At 53.5% G+C, this 24,023-nt stretch overlaps 1 protein-coding gene across 2 annotated transcripts; it reads left to right on the top strand.

Annotated features, from left to right (window-relative positions):
• Window positions 1-8: 8 nt before the first annotated feature.
• Window positions 9-24,023, top strand: PPME1 (protein phosphatase methylesterase 1). Of its 2 annotated transcripts, none has more exons than XM_077341195.1 (14): window positions 9-163; window positions 6,804-6,898; window positions 7,532-7,623; window positions 11,885-11,942; window positions 12,044-12,095; window positions 13,974-14,128; window positions 15,165-15,255; window positions 15,378-15,443; window positions 16,526-16,655; window positions 17,945-18,074; window positions 18,649-18,693; window positions 19,359-19,423; window positions 19,680-19,747; window positions 21,247-24,023. In XM_077341195.1, exons 1-14 carry the CDS (start codon window positions 111-113, stop codon window positions 21,263-21,265), a joined length of 1,119 nt encoding a protein of 372 aa, XP_077197310.1. In that variant the 5' UTR covers window positions 9-110; the 3' UTR covers window positions 21,266-24,023. The 2 variants fall into 2 exon arrangements, with proteins under 2 accessions (XP_077197310.1, XP_077197309.1); XM_077341194.1 differs by lacking the exon at window positions 9-163 and adding an exon at window positions 458-666.

Below are 24,023 nucleotides of genomic sequence, written 5' to 3'. Positions count from 1 at the left end.
GGGAAACAACCGGGCGGGCGCGTTGGGCCCCCTCGGAACTACGGCCCCCAGAAGGCGCCGCGAGGCTCCGGCGGGAACTTCCGCCCTACGAAAAGGAGAGCCCCGTCTCCATGGCAACCGCAAGCCCCCGACTCGGATTCCCAGGAGGCTGCGGGAGGGAAGGGTGAGGTAATCCCCGAGCGAGCGCCTCCTCCGCAACCCCTCCCCCCCAATCGCCCCCTGCTGTCTATTTCCGAGCAGCGCCAAGACTTCGCTTCCCACAATGCCCTTCGCCTCCCCACCCGCAATTGACCGCCAGTCTCGGTTTTCTCCTGACGCCTGCCCCCGTCGCCCGCTACTTTTCCTTGACTGGCGAACTCCATTTCCCAGCGTGCTCCCCGGCACTTCCGGCCAGCGCCCCGCCTCCCCTTCCGGCCAGGAACTCCCCTTCCCGTCGGGCCTTGCGGCCGGGAGCCGGCTCCTTCCGGCGGGGGGCGCGCGCGGGGGCTGCTGGGAGCGGCGGGCCGGCGGCTGGCTCCTTGTCGGCGGGCGGGGGCCGGATCCTGCCCGCTCTCCGCCGCTCGCCATGTCCGCGCTGGAGAAGCAGCTGCTCGTGGGCCGCCTCCCGCCCCGCCCGCCCGGCCCCGCGGGGGGCAGCGGCCAGGCCCTGCCCAAGATGCGCATGGGGTAGGTGGGGGGCAGGGGCATGACGTCACCGGCGCGGGGGACCCGGCGGGGCGGGGCTCGCCGGCCCGGGGTGACGTCAGGGGGTGGGGCTGGGGCGCTTGCAAAGCGCGGGGGGGGTTCCCGTGGAACGCAGCCCTGGAAGGGGGCTCCAAAGGTCATCTAGTCCAGCCCCCTGCACGATGTAGGGGCTTCACAGCTCCCTCCCTTCCTCAGAGACTCCTACTCTGCATTAGGGGAATGCAGGGTGAGGCTTAAAGCGTGCACAATATCTGGGTGCAGTCCAGACAACAACCCTGCAAGGTAGCAGAATTCACGTACAGGATTTGCCCTGGATGCACTGGTGGGGGGCCTGGGGCGACCAGAGCTGCATGGTCTCTTGCAAAGGGTGACCTCAGGAGTTCCAGCTGGGGCTCTTTGCAAAGTGATGAGTGGGGGGAGGGCTGGCTCCTTAGGGAGGGGTATTATGTTAAAAGCGGGGCTGTTCCCACTGGGGGGAATCATTAAGAACATAGAACTGGTAGGTAACACAAAAGGTCATCTAGTCCAACCCTCTTTCGCAATGCATGGAATTCCTAGCCTCCTCCCCCCCCCCCCGTGACCCTTGCTGTATTAATCATGTGTGATAATCCCAGTGTTTAAAGCCTGCACAATGTCTGGTTGCTGTTCTCACAACAACCCTGCAAGGCAGCAAAATTTATGCCAGAGAGCCCTGGACATTTTTAACAACGTTTTATTCAAGTGTCAGCTTTTGGAAGCCACAACACAATTGCTGAGTTGCAGAAGCAGACGCTGGAATAAAACATTAGCCTGCGAGGCATGCCCTACTTTTTTTCCTGCCAGCCCGGCCAACGTGGTGACTCGCTTCCCTCTAGGTAGGTCAGTGTCCTCCGTGTGTTTTATGCGTGGGCAGATGGCTGAGGCAGAGGAGGCAGCCTGATGTTACTCTTTCTCTTTTCCCTGCCTCTGCGCTATGTGCAATTCCTGCTTCGTATTGACCTGCCTTACAGACCTGCAGACAGGATCACACCTTGCCCTTGGACTGCTCCTGACTCAGTCTGGGACTTTGATCCTTTTCTCGTGGCACAGAGCGTCACTTCCCAGGGCTACCCAGGGAGTTCGTGGCGGGACTCAAGCCAGGGAGCTCCCAGTGCTGATGCAGGGGAGGGGCTGTGTATCATGGCAGGGGATTTTAAAGAAACTATGGGGGGGGGTGCTGCTTTTAAGGGATGGAGGAGAATTGTGTCAAAGGTGCGTCTGTGGTTGTTCCCAGGGGGGAGTGGGGGGAGTTTGCCGGCTTTTCTGTTTTTCCTGTACTTGGGGGTTCTGACAGGGTGAGTTTGTCTCTTAGGGATTTGGTACCGTTCGCGCAAAGACAGGAATCTGTACTGAATCAGACCCGTGGTCCACAAAAGGTCAGAATTGCCTACTCAGACTGGCAGCTGCTCTCCGGGGTCCCAAGGCTGGTCTTTCACATCACCTGATCCATTTAAACTGGGAATGCCTGGGCTTGACCCTGCCCACAGATGCTGTGCCGCTAAGCCACGGCCCTTCGCAAAGACATAAACGAAGCTGCCTTATCCAGAATCAGTCCATCAATACCAGTCTTGTCCACTCAGACTGGCAGCCACTCTCCAGGGTCTCACGTTGAGGTTGTTCACATCCCTGCCTTCCTGGTCCTTTTTAATGAGAGATGCTGCCAGGGATTGAATGTAGGACTTTCTGTAGGCCAAGCAGAGGTTCTTCCACTGAGCCACAGGATCTCTCCAGTTAGATGAAGGAAAAATACATACATGAAACTAATGATTCAAAACTGGGTAGGAAGGAAGGATCACTGAAGGAATGCTGAATTACATGGAGGAAGTCAACAGATCAGTTACTGCCCTGAACCGGAGACGCCGGGGATTGAACCTGGGACCTTCTGCATGCAAAGCAGATGTTCAACCCCTGAGCCATGGTCCCTCTCTGGGATGTCTTTCGTATCACCTCTCAACTGGACCTGCTAACCAGATGTGGCCAGGATTTGAACCTGAGACCTGCAGGCTGAGGTCTTCCCCCTCCTGCCTGGCCCTTTTCACTGGAGATTCTGGGAATTGAACTTGGGACCTTCCGCATGCCAAGCAGAGGCTCTGCCACTGAGCCAGATTCTCAGGTCAAGGTCTTTCCCCTCCCCTCCTGCCTGGTCCTTTTCACTGGAGATGCCGGGGATTGAACCTGGGACCTTCTGCAGGGCAAGCAGGGGCTGTTCCCACTGAGCCGTGGCATCTCTCCAGGGCCTCAGACTGGAGGCTACCTGGTCCTTTTAAACTGGAGACACCAGGGATCGAACTTGGGACCTTCTGCATGCAAAGCAGATGCTCTGTTGCAGGGCCTCTTTGCCCTACTTCTTAACTAGAAGTCTGACATATTAAGAAATGTCCTGGAACCCATTTGAGGGAGGAGAGGTGGGGGTCCCAGGAATCTCATGCGCAGATTACGGCATTTTTTCCAGACCAGACTGACCAGGGATTCTAGGTTTTTATTTGGGGGCTATCATCTTGGCATTGAATTGTGATCACTGTGGATGGGCAGGTACTCGTGAATTTCCTGCATTCTGCAGGGAGTTGGTGACCCTGGGGCTCCCTTCCAACTCTAGGATTCTATGCTTTATGGCAGTGGTCCTCAACCTTTTTATCACTGGGGACCTTTTATTACTGAGGCCCGGGGGGGGGGGTAGTCTTTTGCCGAGGGATGTTGTCGTCGCCTGAGCCCCTGCTCCACTTGCTTTCCTGCCGGTGCCCCTGACTTCCTACTGCCTGCTGGGGGGTGCTGCCAGCAGCAGCTGCCCAGTGCTACACCAAGGGGGAGCCCCAGCCTTAGCGGCCGCTGGAGAACTCCAAAGGTGAGCCAGTGGCGGAGTGGCAGGGCAGCCCCTGAGGTAGCAGCTGGGGAGGAGGACGAGGAGGACGAGGAGGAGCTGCGGATCGGTACTGACTGATCCATGGACCGGTCCCGGTCCCCGGACCGGCGGTTGTAGACAGCCGCTCTAAAGCAGGGGTGGCCAAACTGGTTCTCCAGATGTCCATGGACTTCAATTACCACAAGCCCCTGGCAGGGGCTGCTGGCAGGGGCTCATGGTTATGGTAGTCCATGGATATCTGGAGATCCACAGTTTGGCCGTCCCTGCTCTAGATTGATCTTGCATTGAACTGGACATGCTGGACTAGATGGCCTCTGTTGCCCCTTTCCATCTCTTATGATTCTATGCCAAGCATTATTCCTAAGGATATTTCTTCATTCACTGAACGTGTTTCTAGTCCTCCTCTCCCAGCGAGCTCAACGCAGATCACGTTGTTGTTAGTTGCGAATTCATGTCAGACCCATCGCGACCCCACGGACAATGATCCTCCAGGCCTTCCTGTCCTCTCCCATTCCCCGGAGTCCATTTAAGTTTGCCCCGACTGCTTCAGTGACTCCATCCAGCCACCTCATTCTCTGTCGTCCCCTTCTTCTTTTGCCCTCGATCGCTCCCAGCATTAGGCTCTTCTCCAGGGAGTCCTTCCTTCTCATGAGGTGGCCAAAGTATTGGAGTTTCATCTCCAGGATCTGACCTTCTAAGGAGCAGTCCGGGCTGATCTCCTCTAGGACTGACCGGTTTGTTCGCCTTGCAGTCCAAGGGACTCGCAAGAGTCTTCTCCAGCACCAGAGTTCAAAAGCCTCAATTCTTTGACGCTCGGCCTTCCTTATGGTCCAACTTTCGCAGCCATACATTGCAACTGGGAAGACCATAGCCTTGACTCAAGGCAGATCACGTAGCAGAAGTCAAATGCAGTCGGCAGGATGAGGCACCCCGTAAACGAGGCCGTAGGATTCGGAGCGTAGAAATCTGGAACCAGCCGGAAATCTGAAACACACCTGCTAATGATGCTTAAGCATTGGCCCACGATGCAGAAATTACCTAGCTGGAGCAAGCTGAACAGATGGAGCATTGTAGTATAGTCCGCACAGTTCCTCCCTCTATCAGCAGAACTCCTGAATATCAAACAAGAACTTTTGTGGGGTAGAAGGTTGAAAGGCTTGGCCAGAAAGGAAACGTGCTTGACTTGCAGTAATCCTTGCCTCGAATCCTTGCGGCTGAAGGTCTGTGTTTTGGGGACAAACACTTTCTAGCTTGTGGGGAAAGATCAGAGCTTCTCTTGCATTCTGATAAGGCCTCTCGGATTAGCAGGGGAGACCAATGAAGTGTCATTGGTGCACAATTAGAAGAATAAGGATTCTGGAGAGGTGTCTTGGAGGTGGCCCCGCAGATTTGGATTGGGTTATCCTCAAACAAAATAAGGTCTACACAGTTTCAGGATAAATACACAATAAATACTGCGTACAGCTATAAACCAAATCAACTTGTAATTGTACTTTTATACAAAAGCAGCTTGAAGCATCACAAACCTCTCACTCACCCACTGCAACCTGCCACCCCCTTGAGCCTTCGCAGGTCGTGGGGAGGGGGCTTCTGGGTTGGTGTTGCTCCACTGGCCACAGCCAAAGTCTTGGCGGAAGAGCTCCCTTTTGCAGAACTGTTTTAGTTCCGCCAGGGCCCTGATCTCTTCCAGGAGCTCGTTCCACCAGGTGGGGGCCAGGACAGAGAGAGCCCTTGTCTTGGTTGAGGTCAAGCGAGGTTCCCTGGGGTCAAGATCACCATCTTGTTGGCATTTGTGGAGCGTAGTGCTCCCCGGGGGGGTGTAAGCAGAGAGGTGGTCCCTCAAGGACGCAAGGCCCAGACCGCATGTGGCCTCCACTTTATATGAGCTCTCCAGAGTTGCTGGAGAGGCCACGTAATAAATCTGAAATCCTGGATGTGATTTTATTTACCAAATCCTCCTTTTGTGATCTGGACAAATCTGTTGTGATCTGTTAACAGACCGGCTTTTCTCAGAAGTGGCAATCTTTGTTCTAAGCAGCGAGGAGAATAAGACCAAACCCGATTTTAAAAAACAACAGCTCGGTTTAGACTTTATCTTTTATGCCCGTTGTTCAATTTTAATGGGGACAACTGATTTAGAATGTCTTCAGTATACATGTTCTTGACAAGTGTTATGTTCTCTGCTGTTTTGGGTTTTTTTAATTGGCCTACAGGCCCATACAATAAACAACTTGACCTCAATGAATCTGACCTGCACATTAAAAGGAAAATTATGTAGTCAGTCTGAAGTTCAAGACAAATGTACATGTGAAAAGACAGGCCAATCAAGGATTGTGTTGCTTTGAACTTCCTGTTTGAGGGGTTTGGACTAGATGGCCTCTAGGGTTCCTCCTAACATTTGGGCTCTGCAATCCAACATGGGCAGAAATACAAGGGCCCACGGGAAGTTGAACCCATCTTGGCCAGCCAGGAGTATAACTCTTGGCAGTATGTCCTAAATAAAAATAGCTTGCAGAAAGTGTGCCGGGGGGGGGAGATTCATGGGAATTCACCCGTATTGTGTTGAACCTGCCTTAGACGGATGGGCTAGCTCCTGAATAATACTACTAATTTTTATGGTCCAGAAGAAACTGGCTTTCCTCAGTAGATAAAGTTAAGAAACTTCCTAGCAATGGAAACAGTCCAACAGCTCTCTGTGCTGCTCCTAAATTGCACAGTATCTACGTAGGGCTGAAAGCATCTCTCATCTAATTGATTTGATACTTTGCACCAGTCAGTTTTAATTCTGTTTCGGTTTTATACCTGTTGGTTTAAATATCTTTTTTGTATTCTCAAGACATTTTGTTCAGCATTTGCAGATATTTTGAACGGACCTTTACGGTTTGGTCTGAAAGACCGTTAATAAATTTGTGGCTGGTCTAACTTTCCTTATTAATTAGTGTGTTTCTTCACTCCGCCCCTCCCCTACCCGGGGGAACCAGTGTTCCCTAGTGGTTAGAGTGCAGAATCTGGGAGACCCGAGTTCAAATCCCTGTCCTGTTTCCAGAGCTTGCTGGGTGAGCCTGGACTAGTCACTCACTCTCCGCCTAACCTACCTCCCTGGGTTGTTGTGAAAATAAGACAAGGGAGAGGAGAAGGATGATATCAGCTGCTTTGGGTCTCCCTTTGGGGAGATAGGCAGGGTATAAAGAGGTGAAGAAGTGAAATGTTTATAGTTAAAACCTCTGACCTTGCTTTGCAGGCCTGGGCGGAAGCGCGACTATTCCCCCGTCCCGTGGAGCCAGTATTTCGAATCGATGGAAGACGTGGTGGTGGAAAGCGACTCCGGCAAAGATATATCCTTCTGTTCTCCTCCCCCCTTGTTGAATTATGCCTCTTGGGGGAGCCATTTTGAGGCCCAGTTGGAAGTTCTTTCTAAGAACTGCCCCTTCACGCGTGGAAAACGCTCACATCTCCCTCAGCTGTTCCGTTCCGCCGTGACTCTCAAAGCCCCTGGCAGGGAAACGGCAGCCCCCATTTTAGAAACGCGTTTTGCGTCCACGTGCATTTAAAAGATGGCCCTAGCTGGCATAGGCCAAGAAGATTTCCAACCTTCAGAGCGTTTTCTTGATGTTCTCAGGGATTCCCCCTCTGGAGAGTCCCACTTGGGTCTCCTAAAAGTCTCCAGGGAGATGTGTGTGGCTGACGAACTCCCTGCCCTCCTCTAAGGCAGCGGGAGTCAACCTGTGGCCCTCCAGATGTTCATGGACTACAATTCCCATGAGCCCCTGGCAGGGGCTCATGGGAATTGTAGTCCATGAACATCTGGAGGACCACAGGTTGACTCCCCCTGCTCAAAGGGACAGCCTTTTGGACCTTCCAGGTGGGCCGTCCTGTCCCCACTCGGTCTCCTCTCCTCCAGACGGACCATTCCCAAGTCTCTCCTCCTGGCGGGGTTTTGTGTGCTAAATCTCCTTAACTGTTCATACACTTTTCGAATTTATAAGAGCGGCTCGGAAGGGCCCGTCCTGCTCCTCCTACACGGCGGAGGTCATTCCGCTCTTTCCTGGGCTGTCTTCACGGTGAGTAAATGCCAAGCCCCGTGCCCTAGGGTGGGAAGGGGCCCTCTAGTCCGCCCCCTGCTCAGTGCAGGGTCAGCCTCCAGCATCCAGGAGAAGGATCTGTCCAGCCGCTGCTTGAAGACCGCCAGTGAGGGGGAGCTCCCCACCTCCTGGAGCAGCCCCTTCCACGGCTGAACTAGACTCCTAGAATCCTAGAGTGGGAAGGGGCCATGCAGGCCATCTAGCCCCACCCCCTGCTCAGTGCAGGGTCAGCCTCCAGCATCCAGGAGAAGGATCTGTCCAGCCGCTGCTTGAAGACGGCCAGTGAGGGGGAGCTCCCCACCTCCTGGAGCAGCCCCTTCCACGGCTGAACTAGACTCCTAGAATCCTAGAGTGGGAAGGGGCCATGTGGCCATCTAGTCCCACCCCCTGCTCAGTGCAGAATCAGCCTCCAGCATCCAGGAGAAGGATCTGTCCAGCCGCTGCTTGAAAACGGCCAGTGAGGGGGAGCTCCCCACCTCCTTAGGCAGCCCCTTCCACTGCTGAACTAGACTCCTAGAATCCTAGAGTGGGAAGGGGCCATGCAGGCCATCCAGTCCCACCCCCTGCTCCGGGCAGGATCAGCCTCCAGCACCCAGGAGAAGGATCTGCCCAGCCGCTGCTTGAAGACGGCCAGTGAGGGGGAGCTCCCCACCTCCTTAGGCAGCCCCTTCCACGGCTGAACTAGACTCCTAGAATCCCAGAGTGGGAAGGGGCCATGCAGGCCATCCAGTCCCACCCCCTGCTCAGTGCAGGATCAGCCTCCAGCATCCAGGAGAAGGATCTGTCCAGCCGCTGCCTGAAGACGGCCAGTGAGGGGGAGCTCCCCACCTCCTTAGGCAGCCCATTCCACGGCTGAACTAGACTCATAGAATCCTAGAGTGGGAAGGGGCCATGCAGGCCATCTAGTCCCACCCCCTGCTCAGTGCAGGATCAGCCTCCAGCATCCAGGAGAAGGATCTGTCCAGCCGCTGCTTGAAGACGGCCAGTGAGGGGGAGCTCCTCACCTCCTTAGGCAGCCCATTCCCCTGCTGAACTAGACTCCTAGAATCCCAGAGTGGGAAGGGGCCACACAGGCCATCTAATCCCACCCCCTGCTCAGTGCAGGATCAGCCTCAAGCACCCAGGAGAAGGATCTGTCCAGCCCCTGCTTGAATACAACCAGTGAGGGGGAGCTCCCCACCTTCTTAGGCAGCCCATCCCACTGCTGAACTAGACTCCTAGAATCCTAGAGGGGAAAGGGGCCCTCCAGGCTATCTAGTCCCACCCCCCTCTCAATGCAGGATCAGCCTCAAGCATCCAGGAGAATGATCTGTGGTACGGATGCTGAACTAGATGGACCCTCCCTGGTCTGATCCAACAATGGAGAGTCCATCCCTTTGGACAGAAAGGAGAATTTGGGCCACCCTCTTTCAGGATCCCTGGGCATGGACCCATGGTCCAATCGTTGTTACATTTGGATGGGGGGTCAGGGAAGAGTCTCCTGGAGCTACCTTGAAAGTTTGGAGGCTGTAACTGCATCCCCCAACCCCCGGGGATGATGGGGACGCTGGACTTCCCTTCAAAGTCAGCGGCACCATTGACTTTAATGGGCGCCAAAGCCAAATCGGTCCGGATCGGGCCCCTGGTGCACAAGCCGGCCTCTGTCACCCGTTCCAGCTGGCTAGGCAGGAGGATAAGTTGGCACTGAGCTGACAGTCAAATTCCTCATTGGACAAATCACCTGTTTCCAGCAACGGCCTCGTTTTGTGAGTTCAGCCTCCAGTTTTCCACTTGGCTTATGCAGATTCGACTTATCCAATTCCTTCAGTTTTCATGGTTTCATTAAGGTAAAGGTAAAGGTCTCCCCTGTGCAAGCACCGAGTCATGTCTGACCCTTGGGGTGACGCCCTCCAGCGTTTTCTTGGCAGACTCAATACGGGGTGGTTTGCCAGGGCCTTCCCCAGTGATTACCATTTACCCCCCAGCAGCAAGCTGGGTGCTCATTTTACCGACCTTGGAAGGATGGAAGGCTGAGTCGACCTTGAGCCGGCTGCTGTGATTGAACTCCCAGCCTCATGGGCAGAGCTTCAGACTGCATGTCTGCTGCCTTACCACTCTGCACCACAAGAAGCTCTTCATGGTTTCATTAGTAAACCAAAACAAAACAAAAAAACCCCACATGAACAGAACTGTAGTTTCAGTCTTTTTTTTTTGCCAAACATCACTAATTCTCCAATGGAAATCTCTCCCCCTCCCCATTATTGTTTGATTTTGTGGTTAAGAACCGGGTTTGATTCCTCACTTCTCCTCCATACGTAGCCAGCTGGGGGACCCAGTCAGAGTTCTCTCAGAGCTCTCTCCGCCTAACCTTGGGCCAGTCCCAGTTCTCTCAGAGCTCTGTCAGCCCTGCCTACCTCACAAGGTACTTGTTGTGGGGAAAGGAAGGGTAGGCAATTGTAAGCCTTTCAGAGACACCTTTGGGTAGTAAAACGAGGGGGACAACCAGCTTCAGCATCTCAGAGATTTAAAAAAATCCACAATTTCTTCAACATAATATGTACTGTTAGAAAGGCCATTCTGGGTAGATCTATTTACTTTTTCCACTCTGCTGTTCGGAGCTCGTCCTTTTGTTAGCTGCATAGGGCTTTTGCCTGCGTTTTTTGCTACCCAATGGATGTTTCTGGAACACAAGGCCTACTTAAAAAAAACAAAACAAAACAGGCCTTTTGAGTGTAGAATGCTGCCTAATCACCAGAGTGCCAAAAATAAACACATTTGCATCCAAAGCGCTCAACGGAGGGTGCCAATCCCCGAGCCCAAACTCATTTTCAGCTGGGCGTCTCCTTTGCAAATATGTCCTCAGACGTGTCAGCAGGAAGGCAGGGGGGGTCATTGTCAAAGCATCGTTGCAGGTAGCCAATGCTGCTCTCAGAAACACACGACAAAGACATGGAGCTGCCTCTGACTGACTCAGTCCCTCGAGGTCACCACTGTGGCTCTCCTGCTACTGCATTGATATTCCGCACAGCCACCTCGGAGCAGTTCCTGAACTCCGTGCCAGCCAGCCTGTCCTTTGTCTTTGTCTGCTAGTGAGGGCCAAAAGTGCATCCCTCCCCAGTCAACTCTTGCCTTCCCCAAAAGCTGACACAGGGGCTCTTGCACACATGCGCGTGCACGACAGAGGAGAGCACAGGATTTATTTATTTAGTCATTCATTGGTGCCGCACAATTCTCCCCAGTGGGGAGACAGAGCAACTCACGTTCCCCTCTCCGTGATGACCCCCTCAGGACAGCCCTGTGAGGTAAGAATGTGAGAACCTCACAAGAGCCTTCCCCTGAGGTTGCCCCCATTGAGGTTTGGTGCCTCTGAAGGTGGAGGTGGCCCTCAGTCACCACGGCTAGTAGCCATTGAGAGATTTATCCTCCATGAATCTCTCTAATGTCCTTTTAATGCCGTTTGTTCCTGCGACCATCACTACATCCTCTGGTAGCGAATTCCACGTTTTCATCCCTCTCTGTGTAAAGTGGTATTTCCTGTTGAGTGTCTTGAACCTCCTGTCCATGAGCTTCATTGAACGCCCTTGAGTTATAGACTTTTTGGAGAGTGAGAGGTAGATTAGGCTGAGAGAGTGACCCAGCCTCCTTTTTCTTATTTGTTGTATGTATCTATATGTTTTATTATTCAGTTTGTTTTTATTACGATGTACCCTGCTCCAAGTAATAAATCCCATGCTAAAAGCAGCAGCAGCAGTACAAGCGGGGATTTGAACTTCCGGCTGCCAGTCTGCAACTCCTAACCCCTGCACCACACCAGCTCTTACCAGTCCTGTGCGTTCTTTCCCCACTTTGGTGTAGTGGTTAGGAGTGCGGACTTCTAATCTGGCGAGCCAGTTTCGATTCTGTGCTCCCCCACATGCAGCCATCTGGGTGACCTTGGGCTAGTTATAGCACTGATAAAACTGTTCTGACCGAGCAGAAATATCAGGGCTCTCTCAGCCTCACCCACCTCACAGGGTGTCTGTTGTGGGGAGAGGAAGGGGATTGGAAGCCGCTTTGAGCCTCCTTCAGGTAAAGAAAAGCGGCAAATAAGAACCAATTCTTCTTCTTTAGTAATCTCAGGGCTCTCTCAGCCTCACCCACCTCACAGGGTGTCTGTTGTGGGGAGAGGAAGGGAAGGGGATTGGAAGCTGCTTTGAGCCTCCTTCGGTAGGGAAAAGCGGCATACAAGAACCAAATCTTCTTCTTCTTCTCCTTCTTGTAGGCTGCCATCATTAACCGGATTCAGTGCCGGATTGTGGCTCTCGATCTGAGGGGACATGGTAAGGAAAATTCCCAAATTTCTCTGTGGTGACGGATTCCCACCTCCCGCATTGTTTGAAATGTTTTACTTCTTGATGGTTCTTTTTCTCCCCTTTTGCAGGCGAGACAAAAGTTAGAAATCCGGAAGACCTCTCGGCCGAAACAATGTCCAGGTACGTCACCCCAATCTTGGCTTTTGTTGTAGCCAGCCCTTGGGGAGGAAGCCATGGCTCCGTGGCGGAATCCCCAGCAGTTTGAAGGACAAGGTAGCAGGTGATGCCTGAGACCCCGGAGAGACCCTTGTCTTGTGAGAGAGGGGGTAAAAGGAGTTCTTCTCTACCTCCTCTACCCCATGCATAATTGTGCAACCCTGGAACATGGGCCGAACCTTCAGCATGTGCCTAAGGAGTGTTCCTCGGCATATGACTGACATTCCTGAAACCTTTTTTCCTTCTACAAATGGGGATCCCTTTCCTCGTTTTGTCGCCCCCGGGCAAAGCTCAAGCATGACGCTGGATACATCTTTGGACTGTGAGCATGGAGGAAATGCACACAGCATGTGCCTCAAAAGCACAAATGAAGCACCGTCTGGGACAGTGTCAGCTCTGACTTAGCGCATCCTGGCTGTTAGGAAAGCAATTATCACCCCCTAAAAATACTTCCTTCTGTCGTCCTTCGGTGCGCGGCCTCCGGTGTGACGCCACTGAGTCGTGAAGGTGAACGAGTCCTTCGCGCAGACAGCGGTGCCAGCCTCCCTGGAGGGGTCCATCTGTGAAGATGCCTCCTGCCTGGCCTGCAAGCCTCGCTTTCACACTGAAACGGCTCTGGCTGATTTTATCGGGCCTGTTTTTGACAAAATGCTTTTCAGCGAAGGTTGACGAGCGTCTTTGTCTCAATATCTGCATTGCATGCTCAGGATCCCGGATTCAGCTTCTGTTGAAGGCGGAAAGCTGTGGCTCGGTGTTAGAGCATGTGCTTGGCCTGCAGAAGGTCCCCAGTTTCATCCCCTGCATCTCCAGTTAAAACAACCAAGCAGTAGGTGGAAGTTTGCAGCCACGGACAGAGGCCATGGCTCAGTGGAAGGGCCTCTGCTTGGCAACATGTGTAGTTTAAAAGGACCAGACAGCAGGTGACGCAGAATGTCTCTTCCAAGCACACCTGTCCAATAATGGCTGCCAGCCGAACACCTGAACCTGTAGACTTTTGACTCGCCTTCCCCATACCTTTGAGCCAAAGGCCAATCCTTATCCATTGTTGTTCCTCTATATATTTCTGAAACAGCCTAGGGGGTGGGACATGTCCGGCTGTCCAAGTTAGAATAGAGCCAATCAGGGTGCAGCCAGCTTTGCCCTGATTGGCCCTGCCCCTGCAGCTCCCGCCCTCCGTCCCTGGACTCTAGCCTCTTTGCTCTCAGACGCCTCAGTGCCTGGAGCCAGCAGCAGGAAAGGGGAGAGGGCCCTGGGCAAAGGGTTGTGGTGGAGGGGCTTGCTAACAAGGGACTTGATCCTCATCACATATTAGTTAAGAGATCTATTGGAACAACAGCATTTGTTTTCTCTATGCACTTAAAAAAATAGTAATAGGAAACAACCACTGGTGAAAATGCTACATTGAAAACGGTACAAATCTAGAGTCTGTCTTGGTTGTTTGAAGACTATTAAAAAGAAGAGATTACTGCATTTCCGTCTTTTTTTGGCTGCTAAACTCCTGAGCCAGACAAAGGTCTGTGAAATGTTCTGGGGAGGCATCTCTCCCAAACCTTGGTTCAGAGGGCATCAACCAGGACATTTTCATGGGGAAATTTGTTTCGAGCCCTGGTTTGTGTGCAGCCCTCCGGCAGCAAGGAGCTGATTTCTTGTTGGGTAGAGGGATCTGCTCCTTCAAAGCATGAATTGCTGAATGTGGGTTTTTTTTTGGGGGGGTAATTCTGGACCACTGGATGCCCCCTCCAAAGCAACCAGCGTTCCCAAACGAAAGCTCCAGAGCAAGGGGCACCCTGTGCTCCCTTTAGAAGTCCAGACGAGTCACCCCATCCGCATGTCTTTTTGCAGGGATATCGGGAACGTGGTGGAAGCCATGTATGGGGACCTCTCCCCCCCCATCATGCTGATTGGCCACAGCATGGGAGGGGCCATCGCAGTGCACACGGCGGCCTCCAACGCGGTGCCCAGTTTGTTGGGCCTGTGCATGATTGATGTGGTAGAAGGTAAGGCGCTCAAAGGCGATTTTTTTCTTTCCCCTCCATCTTTCGGTGTGGGCCTTCCAGGCTCCTCCGATTGTCGGTTCAGGTGCGTCTGTGAGGGTTAGCCAAACGTGCCCCTTTTTTACTATTATTACTAGTAGTAGAGCCTCTTGTGGCGCAGAGTGGTAAGGCAGCAGACATGCAGTCTGACAGCTCTGCCCATGAGGCTGGGAGTTCAATCCCAGCAGCCGGCTCAAGGTCTTCTCAGCCTTCCATCCTTCCGAGGTCGATAAAATGAGTACCCAGCTTGCTTGCTGGGGGGTAAACGGTAATGACTGGGGAAGGCACTGGCAAACCACCCCGTATTGAGTCTGCCATGAAAACGCTAGAGGGCGTCACCCCAAGGGTCAGACATGACCCGGTGCTTGCACAGGGGATACCTTTACATTTACCTTAACCTTACTAGTAGTAGAGCCCGTTGTGTTCTGTAATGCAACAGGCTCATGGTTTGGTGCGGGTTTTGTGCCTCACTTGGTAGCTGGCAACCCTACGAGGAGGTCTCTCTGTGCACAGCAGTCTTGACCCCAGTCAGGTTCAAGCACACCTAGGTAGTGAGGAATTCCAGAAGATGAACCTACACCAATCTGGCAGCCTTACCTCCTCTCTGCAGTGTTTTCTTGACTTCAAATAGGTCAGGGGCATTTTGTGTGAGCATTATGGCCTTTTGAGGCCCCACTTTCTAACCTCAAGGGATGTTTCCATACCAGGGGTAGCCAACCTCCAGGTGGGGCCTGGAGATCCCCTGGAATGGCAGCTCATCTCCAGACTATAAAGATCAGCTCCCCAGGCTGAATTGGCTGCTTTGGGGGGGGGGGGGGTAGACCGGGCTGTTGTGCAAAAGAAACATTTGAGGCCTCCCACACAGGTTGTTGTGGAGACGGGATACTTGAGGGCTATGCCCCTCACGCACATACCCCGGCGGCCTGTGACCCCGCAGGCTGCTTCATGTGGGAATTCTCCCCTCCCCCCCTTTGTTCCCTTTCTCGGTGCCGTTTGCTAGGAACGGCCATGGACGCCCTCAACAGCATGCAGAACTTCCTCCGGAGTCGCCCCAAGACGTTCAAGTCTCTCGAGAACGCCATCGAGTGGAGGTGAGCGAGCGCCTTCCCTCGCCTTCTTCGGAGCACGGTCTAGGCCCCGCATCAAAGTTGCTTCGGCAAAGTGCCGAGCCGGGACGGGCTCTCCTTGTAACCGTTGCTTCCCTTCTCCACAGCGTGAAAAGCGGACAGATCCGTAACCTGGAGTCCGCCCGAGTTTCGATGGTCGGCCAAGTCAAAGAGTGAGTGGCGCCCTCTGCTGTTGCTTCACAGTTTGTCCAGGCTCAGGTCTTGCATGTGGGCACAGGAAGGGAGGAGGGACGGGTGATCTATCCTGGGCAGGGCCCCTTCCTGGGTCCTTGAGATGCTCCTTCCTCAGCAGAATTTCAAAGGCTCTTTCAGTTTGGGGGCGAGGTAGAAGTCGATCCGTGCAGGTGCATCTCTTTCCTTAGGCCATGTGCATGGGGCATGTTGGGGAGAAATGGGTTTTTGGCTAGTAGCTGCAGGTAGAATTATTCTCCACAAATCTCTCCTAATCCCCCTTAGAAGCTATCTGTGCCTGTGGCCCTTCTGACATCCTCTGGCAGCAAAGTCCACGTTTTAATTACTCAAACTGGCCATCTTGGGGTTGGCTTACAGCAGGGGTAGTCAAACTGCAGCCCTCCAGATGTCCATGGACTACAATTCCCAGGAGCCCCTGCCAGCATTCGCTGGCAGGGGCTCCTGGGAATTGTAGTCCATGGACATCTGGAGGGCCGCAGTTTGACTACCCCTGGCTTACAGTATCTGAAGGACCATCTTCTCCCGGATGTTCCTGCGGGGAATTAAAATGATAGGGAGATGCCTTCTTGACTGTCCCATCATTCAGTGATGGTTGTTTGGTGGGCCTGTCCACGAGGGAGCGCCTTTTTGGTGGCAGCCCCACGATTTCTGAACAGCCTCCATGAGGCTACGCCTGGTCCCCAGTTGGATTCTTAAGGAGGCAGCTGAAGAAGGTTTTATTTAGAACTGCATTTGATCAAAGTTGACCCAAATTGTGTGTATTTTTACCTATTCTGTTTGATACGCGTGATATTTATATTCTGAGCCCTACATTTATAGTGCAAGCTCCACAAGGAAGAAGGCAGCTAGTAAACGTTTCAGATAATAATAAATAAAAATAAACCTTGAAATGCAGAACCAGAGAAAAATTAGGTGAAAAAGCAAAGGATTCTCTGAGTTGCGTCAAGACAGCGGCCTAGTTCTCCTTGTGGAGCATGGGTTTTCTTTTCCCGACTACGTTCCACATGCCTGGGAATTGATTTTGCTTGTGTGTGCATGTTAGGTGTGAAGCCGAGTCAAGCCTAGGTGGTCCCAAAGCCATAGTGGAGGGGATAATCGAAGAGGAGGAGGAGGAAGACGAAGGCGAGGACGGAGAGTCTGTGAACAAAAGGAAGAAAGACGACGATGCAGAGGTGAGGTGATTGTAGGCTGCTATAGAGCAGGGGCTCCCAGCTTGGTTGCCCATCACCCGCCAAGTGGGTGTGTGTGGGGGGGAGGTAGATCATTTACGCAGCAAGGCTTCTGACTGGCAGCCATTTTGTGGCTGACTGTGCCTCCTGTGGCAGCCATTTTGTGGGTGACTTTGCCTCCTGCAACAGGCATTTTGTGGCTGACTGCTTCCTACAACAGCCATTTTGCGGCTGACTGTGCCTCCTGCAGCAGCCATTTTGTGGCTGATTTTGCTTCTGTGGCAGCCATTTTGTGGCTGACTGTGCCTCCTGCAGCAGCCATTTTGTGGCTTGGCCCACCAGGCTGTCTCAGAACTCCAAAATGTACCTACAGGCTCTGAAATATTGAGGCCCCTCAAATTAGTGTGTCAGCCGAGGACACCAGGCACGTAACTTTGGGCTAGTTGTTCTTTGATCTACCTCAAAGGGCTGCTCTGAGGACAGAAAGGAAGCAGCTGCCAGGTTGCCCCGACCTCCTTGGAGAAAAGGCTGGGTCGTGGACGTAGAAATGAGAGATGATATTCCAGGCAAATCTAGACAGCATCCTAAAAAGCAGAGACATCACCCTACTAACAAAAGTGTGTTTAGTCAAAGCTATGGTATTCCCAGTTGCAATGTATGGCTGCGAAAGTTGGACCATAAGGAAGGCCGAGCGTCAAAGAATTGAGGCTTTTGAACTCTGGTGCTGGAGAAGACTCTTGCGAGTCCCTTGGACTGCAAGGCAAACAAACCGGTCAGTCCTAGAGGAGATCAGCCCTGACTGCTCTTTAGAAGGCCAGATCCTGAAGATGAAACTCAAATACTTTGGCCACCTCATGAGAAGGAAGGACTCCCTGGAGAAGAGCCTAATGCTGGGAGTGATCGAGGGCAAAAGAAGAAGGGGACGACAGAGAATGAGGTGGATGGATGGAGTCACTGAAGCAGTAGGTGCAAACTTAAAAAGACTCCAGGGAATGGTAGAGGACAGGAAGGCCTGGAGGATCATTGTCCATGGGGTCGCGATGGGTCGGACACGACTTCGCACATAACAACAAATTCCAGGCCTTCTGGAGGGAAAGCCCTATAAAGGGTGGTCCAAAAGACTGTCCCGCAGGGCACCCCTTATAGGATTTCCGTCTCCCCTTCTCCTTTGCGGGCTGAAATCTACTTTGGGGCTGCTGGGGTGGCCTGTGGTCTTTGCCGCCATAGAGGCAAGATGGCTCTGCCCCCCTGTGTTGTGATGATTCAGGCGGGCCTCTCTCGTCTCCGTGCAGATCAAGAAAGAGCCGTTGTACACGTGGCGGATTGAGCTCGCCCGGACAGAAAAGTACTGGGACGGCTGGTTCCGAGGGCTCTCCAACCTCTTCCTCAACTGCCCGGTCCCCAAACTGCTGCTCCTAGCTGGTAAGTGCATATTGCTTTTTAACTCCCCGTAAGAACGTAAGATAATAGAATAGAATCATAGAACCATAGAGTGGGAAGGGGCCATACAGGCCATCTAGTCCAACCCCCTGCTCAACGCAGGATCAGCCCTAAGCATCCAAGATTTTGAAGCCATGATGGATCAGGCTAACAGCCCATCCAGTCCAACACTCTGTCACGCAGAGGCCTGCTGCCGCCTGCTGGCTCTGGGATTCAGAGGATTAATGCCTCTGAATGTGGAGGTTCTCCTGATAGTCACAGACTTCTCCATGAATCCATTGGGGGTGGGATTATAGCCACCGTGGAGCAAAATTCCACCTAAACCTGCTGTCCCTTTACCACGGCTGTTTTCTGCGTAAATTTGCCTCCATCCTTTATATTGAAGGAGGGCAGGAGAATTCCTTGTCCTGACCAATTTCTCTTTTGGCATCTCCCAGACTTCGGCAGGCTTTTTGGGTGCTTTTCTCCCCTTTTCTCCTTCTGCACGCTTTCCGATAAGGCCCAAAAGCTGCTCTTCCTTATTGTCTCTCTCCCCTGCCCCGGATTATTTTTGTAGGCGTCGATCGGCTGGATAAAGATCTAACAATTGGCCAGATGCAAGGTAAGGCTTGAATCTTCTAGGCCAGGGGTAGTCAAACTGCGGCCCTCCAGATGTCTATGGACTACAATTCCCAGGAGCCCCTGCCAGCATATGCTGGCAGGGTCTCCTGGGAATTTTAGTCCATGGACATCTGGAGGGCTGCAGTTTGACTACCCCTGTTCTAGGCTATCACAGTTTCCCCCAATGACTGTGTTGCTTCACAGGGGGCCAAATAGAACCTGTTTCAGGCCCTGCAGTTCCTGATAACCTCATGGGGTTGGGAAGCCGGGGGGCTGAACACTTTGGAATCAGCATTGGGCGTGTGGAAGTCCAGAAGGGCGCGTCTTTGGAGAGTAGGGTGCAAACCTCCGCTTCCTGACAATCTGTGCTTTCAGGGTTTTTTTTATTTTAAAGGTTACTAGTCCTCATGGTTTAAAGGAGTATGTTTGGAAAGCGTACAGGCTGCTGGAATCTGAGGGCAGAGAAAAAGTATAAACATAAGAATGTGAAGTCTTACTGGATCAGAATACTGAGGATCCGTCATGTCAGGGATCCTGTTGATTCAGTGTGTGTGCAGAATTTGGCTCAAAAAGGCAAAGAAAATGTGCTTCAGGCTCAGAGTAAGGATTTAGGCAGAGCAAAGCCTTCTGGGAGTCACCCCACGCCTTCCATTCTCCTCCCTGCAGGCAAATTCCAGATGCAAGTCCTTCCTCAGTGCGGCCACGCGGTTCACGAGGACGCCCCAGACAAAGTGAGTAGTCCCCTTAGCGGCTGGTCAGCTCCCCGCCTTGCAGGGGGGTCTCACCAAGGAGAGGAACGCCGAAGCCGAGTTCATGCAAACGGATTTCCCGAACGGCCGCTTCCCGTTTTCCCAAGAGAGGCGCCAGAGCAGAGGGAGGGAGGGGAGAAGCCGGGCCTGTTTGGGGGTGCGAGGCCTTCAGAGTTGGGTCTGGGGGGAAGTCGGCCGCGTCTTCTTCTTCCCCGTCCGCCATTCTTCTCCCTTTCAGGTGGCCGAGGCGGTCGCGACCTTCTTGATCCGTCACAGGTTTACAGAGCCCATCGGTGGATTCCAGTGGTGAGGCTTGCAGGGTGGCGGGAGGGGCGGGCCACGATCCCTTCTTGTTTTAGCGCTTCCTGCCTCGAGGCACTACTCCTGTGCAAGGGAAAGGGAATTCTGTAACCGGAGAAAGACACAAACAGGAAGAGATTATGCTGAGGCAAGGTCCTACAACCCTCGTGACTCTTCCATCCTCCAAGGCAGTGGTCCCCAACCTGTGGGCCGCGGCCTGGCGCCGGGCCGCGGCTCCCTCTCCCCACCCCCCCCCCGCAGTAAAAAACTTCCCAGGCCGCAAGCTTGCGGCCCGGGAAGGTTCTTACTGCGGGGAGGGCGGGGGGAGGGAATCACGGCGTGGCTCGCGGGCGCGGCCCGATGCCCTGCCGGTCCCCAGCCTAATAAAGGTTGGGGACCACTGCTCCAAGGGGCTTAGGGCAGCGTCTGATTCTCCACTTCTCTGTTTTGGCCTCACGACAGCCCTGTGAGGTGGGCTAGGCCAAAAATATGGCCGGCTCCAGATCACCCAGGAAGGTTCATGGCAGAGCAGACATTGGAATCTGGGTCTGACGTTCTGACCACGGCTTCCTGATTCTCCAGGCAGTTTGTGGATTAGTTATTTACTTCCTTTATTCCCCTGCGGTTCTCCCTTTAGATATAGATTACCTTTAATGTCAAGATTTGCCGTTCGTTCCTGCAATCCAGCCCTAATTTGACTGTGTAATCCTGAATCTGAGTATGTTAGCCACAAAGGCTCAGACAGACCTGGATGATGGGGTGCAGGGACACTGCGGCCATACAAACATACAAGTCTCTCTGATTCTGGAGTTTGGCAAAACCTGCCGTCAGCCGTATTGGGGGGAAAGGCATTGAGTCTTGTGAGGAGTAGTGCCTTCCTTGGCCCAAGGGGAGCCCAAAGAGTAAAGATCCCAGTTCTGGGACGCCCCCAAAACTGGGGGAACAAGGGCTACAGGGAGCTTGATTTAGACCAGGGGTAGTCAAACTGCGGCCCTCCAGATGTCCATGGACTACAATTCCCAGGAGCCCCCTGCCAGCGAACGTTGGCAGGGGCTCCTGGGAATTGTAGTCCATGGACATCTGGAGGGCCGCTGTTTGACTACCCCTGATTTAGACGTTGGAGTTCTAAGTCCTCAAGTCTTCGAACAATCATCATATTATATATTTTCCCTCCTGGCCCAAGAGCCAAGAAACAATGATGTCTTTCTCCCTAAAGTGACTGAGACTCTGTTCTCCTCGGTTTTCTCCCGAATAACGACCTTGTGAGGTAGGTTAGGCCGAGAGCTTGTCACTTGCCTGAGGCCCTTCCCGTGGGCTTCCAAGGCAGATGGGGATTCGAACCCGGTCCCCTCTGATTCTTGAGTGACTCTTACCTCTCCAATCTCGCTGGCTGTCAACATATTGAGTTACGTTAGCAGCACGCAAGGGGCGATACGCCGCAGTGATTCCATTGAGGTCTTACGCTGCTCTCTGTCTCTCCCTCGCCCCTCTTCTCTCCCTGGCAGCGTCTTTCCTGCTTGTTAATGTCCCGGCGTCCTCCGGCACCAACTCCTGTTGTAAATAAATCTGCACCAGAGGCCATAGTCATTCTGTATCCTTCTCATTTCCCCGGTTTGACAGCGACTCCGCGGCTCCAGGCTCCTCCGTCGGGATTAGGCCAAGGGCTAGATTTCCCTCCCTCCCCGCTTTGGCCCTTCCCGTGAAAGCGACCAGGTTCACCCACCGCCCAGCCCTTCCCGTGGTCCAAGGAAGCCGTCTTGGAATCTGCGCTTAAGCTCTGCGGATTCGCGTACAAAAATTGGCACACGAAGGTTTCTTGGCAGACTCTTTCCTCGCACCCAAATCTGAAAATGCTACGGAAGACTGTGTCCACCACAAAAGGGGGACCGCTGCCCTCTTGGAGAACTTGGCCGCCTGGTTTCCCCAAACCTTTATGGATTTCAGTTGAGACTAATTTTCTCCTCCTGTGGCTTGGCCAATGCATTCACACAGATTTGCAGAATGTGTTTCACCGGTTGGCGTGTTGGAGCTTGGGGGTGCGAAACAACCCCCCCCCCCCAGTTTCCGTAACCTCTGTCAGCCTAAACAGGCATACAGAAGTCCCATTGGGGCTCTTCCCCAGTTGGGCGGGGCAAATTGGGGGGGGCAGTTTCAGCCCATCTGCATTAGGGGATGCCAGACAAGCAATGGTCCCCCCAAGGTGAATGCAGAATTCAAGAAGGGTTTTTTCCAGCTAGATGTTTGCAGCAATGTTTGGCTCCCAACTTGCTCTGTGGCATTTAGCCCTCCCTGTTCTTTCGTACCTAGACCGTGCTGAAGAACTGGGTAGAAGGAAGATGGGGTGGGGAGGGGGTGTCTCAGTGGGGCAAGGGTCAAAGAGAAGAACCAACCTCAGATCTATCTTGCTGCAAGGCCTCAAGCTGGCAGCATGGTATTCAGCACTGCACCGTCCCTTCCCTGATTAAACACTTTTAAAAGCTTGAAAGCAAGCCCTGTTTAAGTCCCTCTTTGCAAGTTTAGCGTTTTGGAGGGGAGGAAATGAAACAGTGCCATTTTGGAGGTGCCTCTTCCATTTGGAGCCTCTGCCGCCTCCCACCCCAGAACTGTGGAGCAGGTTGCAGTTCAGCACCAGCCGGCCACAGGACTTCCACGTCCAGAACACTGCGTCAGTAGCTGCTGCGTGCGACCAGTAGCTGCTGAGCGAATCTAGCCGGCCCTGTCCTCCCTGTGCCCCTTCCGCTGAATGTTGGTGGTCGCATCCAGATCCTCCAAGCGGGGTGCAAAAGAACATTTAGAAACCAGGGCTGCAGAGATTTATTCTCAGGGCTCCCCCTTCACCCAGCAGAGGTTCTGCCGGAGATTCTTCCTGGTGTCCAGGAAGAGAACTGTTGCCAAATCGGTCACAGCATCTGCCAGGCTTAGGAGAGCTGCTTGCATCCCCTAAGGCCCCCTAAACAGAGCAAGGAGTTTTCTATCTTCCCTGGAACTGCATCCCTGGTCCGGGACCCCCAGTGAATGACGGGGAAGAGGACAGGCTGGGTGTCTACAAAGAGCAGTCGTGATTTCCCCACACTCACTCTCTCGCTGGAAGGTTTGGGGCATCCTCAGGGACAGACTGTAGGATTGCCGACTTGTTGCCTCTCTTCCGGAGAGGTTTGGCAGCGTCCCTGGGGTGGGTCATGTAGGCAGGGACGCATCAGCAACACTGGTGTGCACAACACGGTTCCTGCATCCCCAGGCGGGTGGCTCAGTGGGACTCTCCGTGCTCCTCCCCCGCCAGGTACGTTTTCCACCCCCTTCCGTTTTGCGCGGTCCCTTGGCTCCCCGTTTTTCCATCATGCTGGCGGGAAGCGTTCACCGTGGTTCGCCTGTCGTGGTCTTCAACTTCCCCGAGATGCTGCATCGATGCAGAGCTACAACAGTTCAGACTGGGATTGGGGTGCTGGGAGGGGGGGGGTGTATTCCAGTAGGGCCTCCAGCCCCCTTCCACACCCCCACCTTTCTACTGACATTGACTCCTGGTGGCCACATCAAGATCTCCCCAGGGCTGTGAAGCACCAGGGAGACCTGCTTTGCCCTCTTTGCATGACCTCGCCTTGAGACGGCTCTGCTTGGTTCAAATCCCCGCCGAGATCCGACAGATTAAAGAAGGATTTCGGGCTCTCCTGGTTTGGGGGCAGCGTGCCATCTTCATCACGTATTTCAAGAGCGTTCAGGTGCCCGCTGGGCTTCTCTGGCCAATTGTGACCTCTTCCGTGCGTTTGGGGTTGCCGTGGACCAAGCCCACCTAGTTTAATTCCCCTCCGTTCTGCCCCGTTTCCTGCTTGACCGACGGGCATCCCCATTTCCCCTTTCCCCCTCCGCGTGTGGATGTATCTATGTAGTGATGCCTGCTCCCCACCCACCCCTCCTCCGGCCACCCTTGCAGGGACGATTCCTTGGCCTACACAGCACAAGCGTTGTCCCCCCCCCCCACCCCCGTGTTTACTTCCTGGGGGCTCCTTGCCAGGAACGCACAAGTTGCCTCGATTCTCCCCACGTTCCCACCACGTGTGCCCAGAGTCTGGTCTCAAACCGGTTCCACAAGAGCAGCCCCCCTGCTCTGTTGACCCTTTGGGGAGGAGACGTGTTGAAGTTTATTTTCTGTTTCCACACCCTGTACTGTTGGCTTTTTTTTGGGGTGGGGGGGATACTTCTTTTTTTTTTGTTAACCCCCTGCTAATGATGATGATGATGATGATGACGACCCTTGTTTTATGAAAATAAATATTTCGCTACCTGC

This window comes from Paroedura picta, chromosome 6, assembly GCF_049243985.1.
Source record: "Paroedura picta isolate Pp20150507F chromosome 6, Ppicta_v3.0, whole genome shotgun sequence".
Taxonomy (NCBI): domain Eukaryota; kingdom Metazoa; phylum Chordata; class Lepidosauria; order Squamata; family Gekkonidae; genus Paroedura; species Paroedura picta.
The sequence above is the reverse complement of the archived record's forward strand: the minus strand, read 5'-3'. Positions and strand labels throughout refer to the sequence as shown.

Excerpts from the sequence above, each read along its gene's own strand:
- PPME1 (XM_077341194.1), top strand. The coding sequence starts at position 566 with ATGTCCGCGCTGGAGAAGCAGCTGCTCGTGGGCCGCCTCCCGCCCCGC. Across the intron at positions 11,943-12,043 it reads TCTCGATCTGAGGGGACATG|GCGAGACAAAAGTTAGAAAT; the intron begins GTAAGGAAAATT and ends CCCCTTTTGCAG. Across the intron at positions 18,694-19,358 it reads AACAATTGGCCAGATGCAAG|GCAAATTCCAGATGCAAGTC; the intron begins GTAAGGCTTGAA and ends TCCTCCCTGCAG.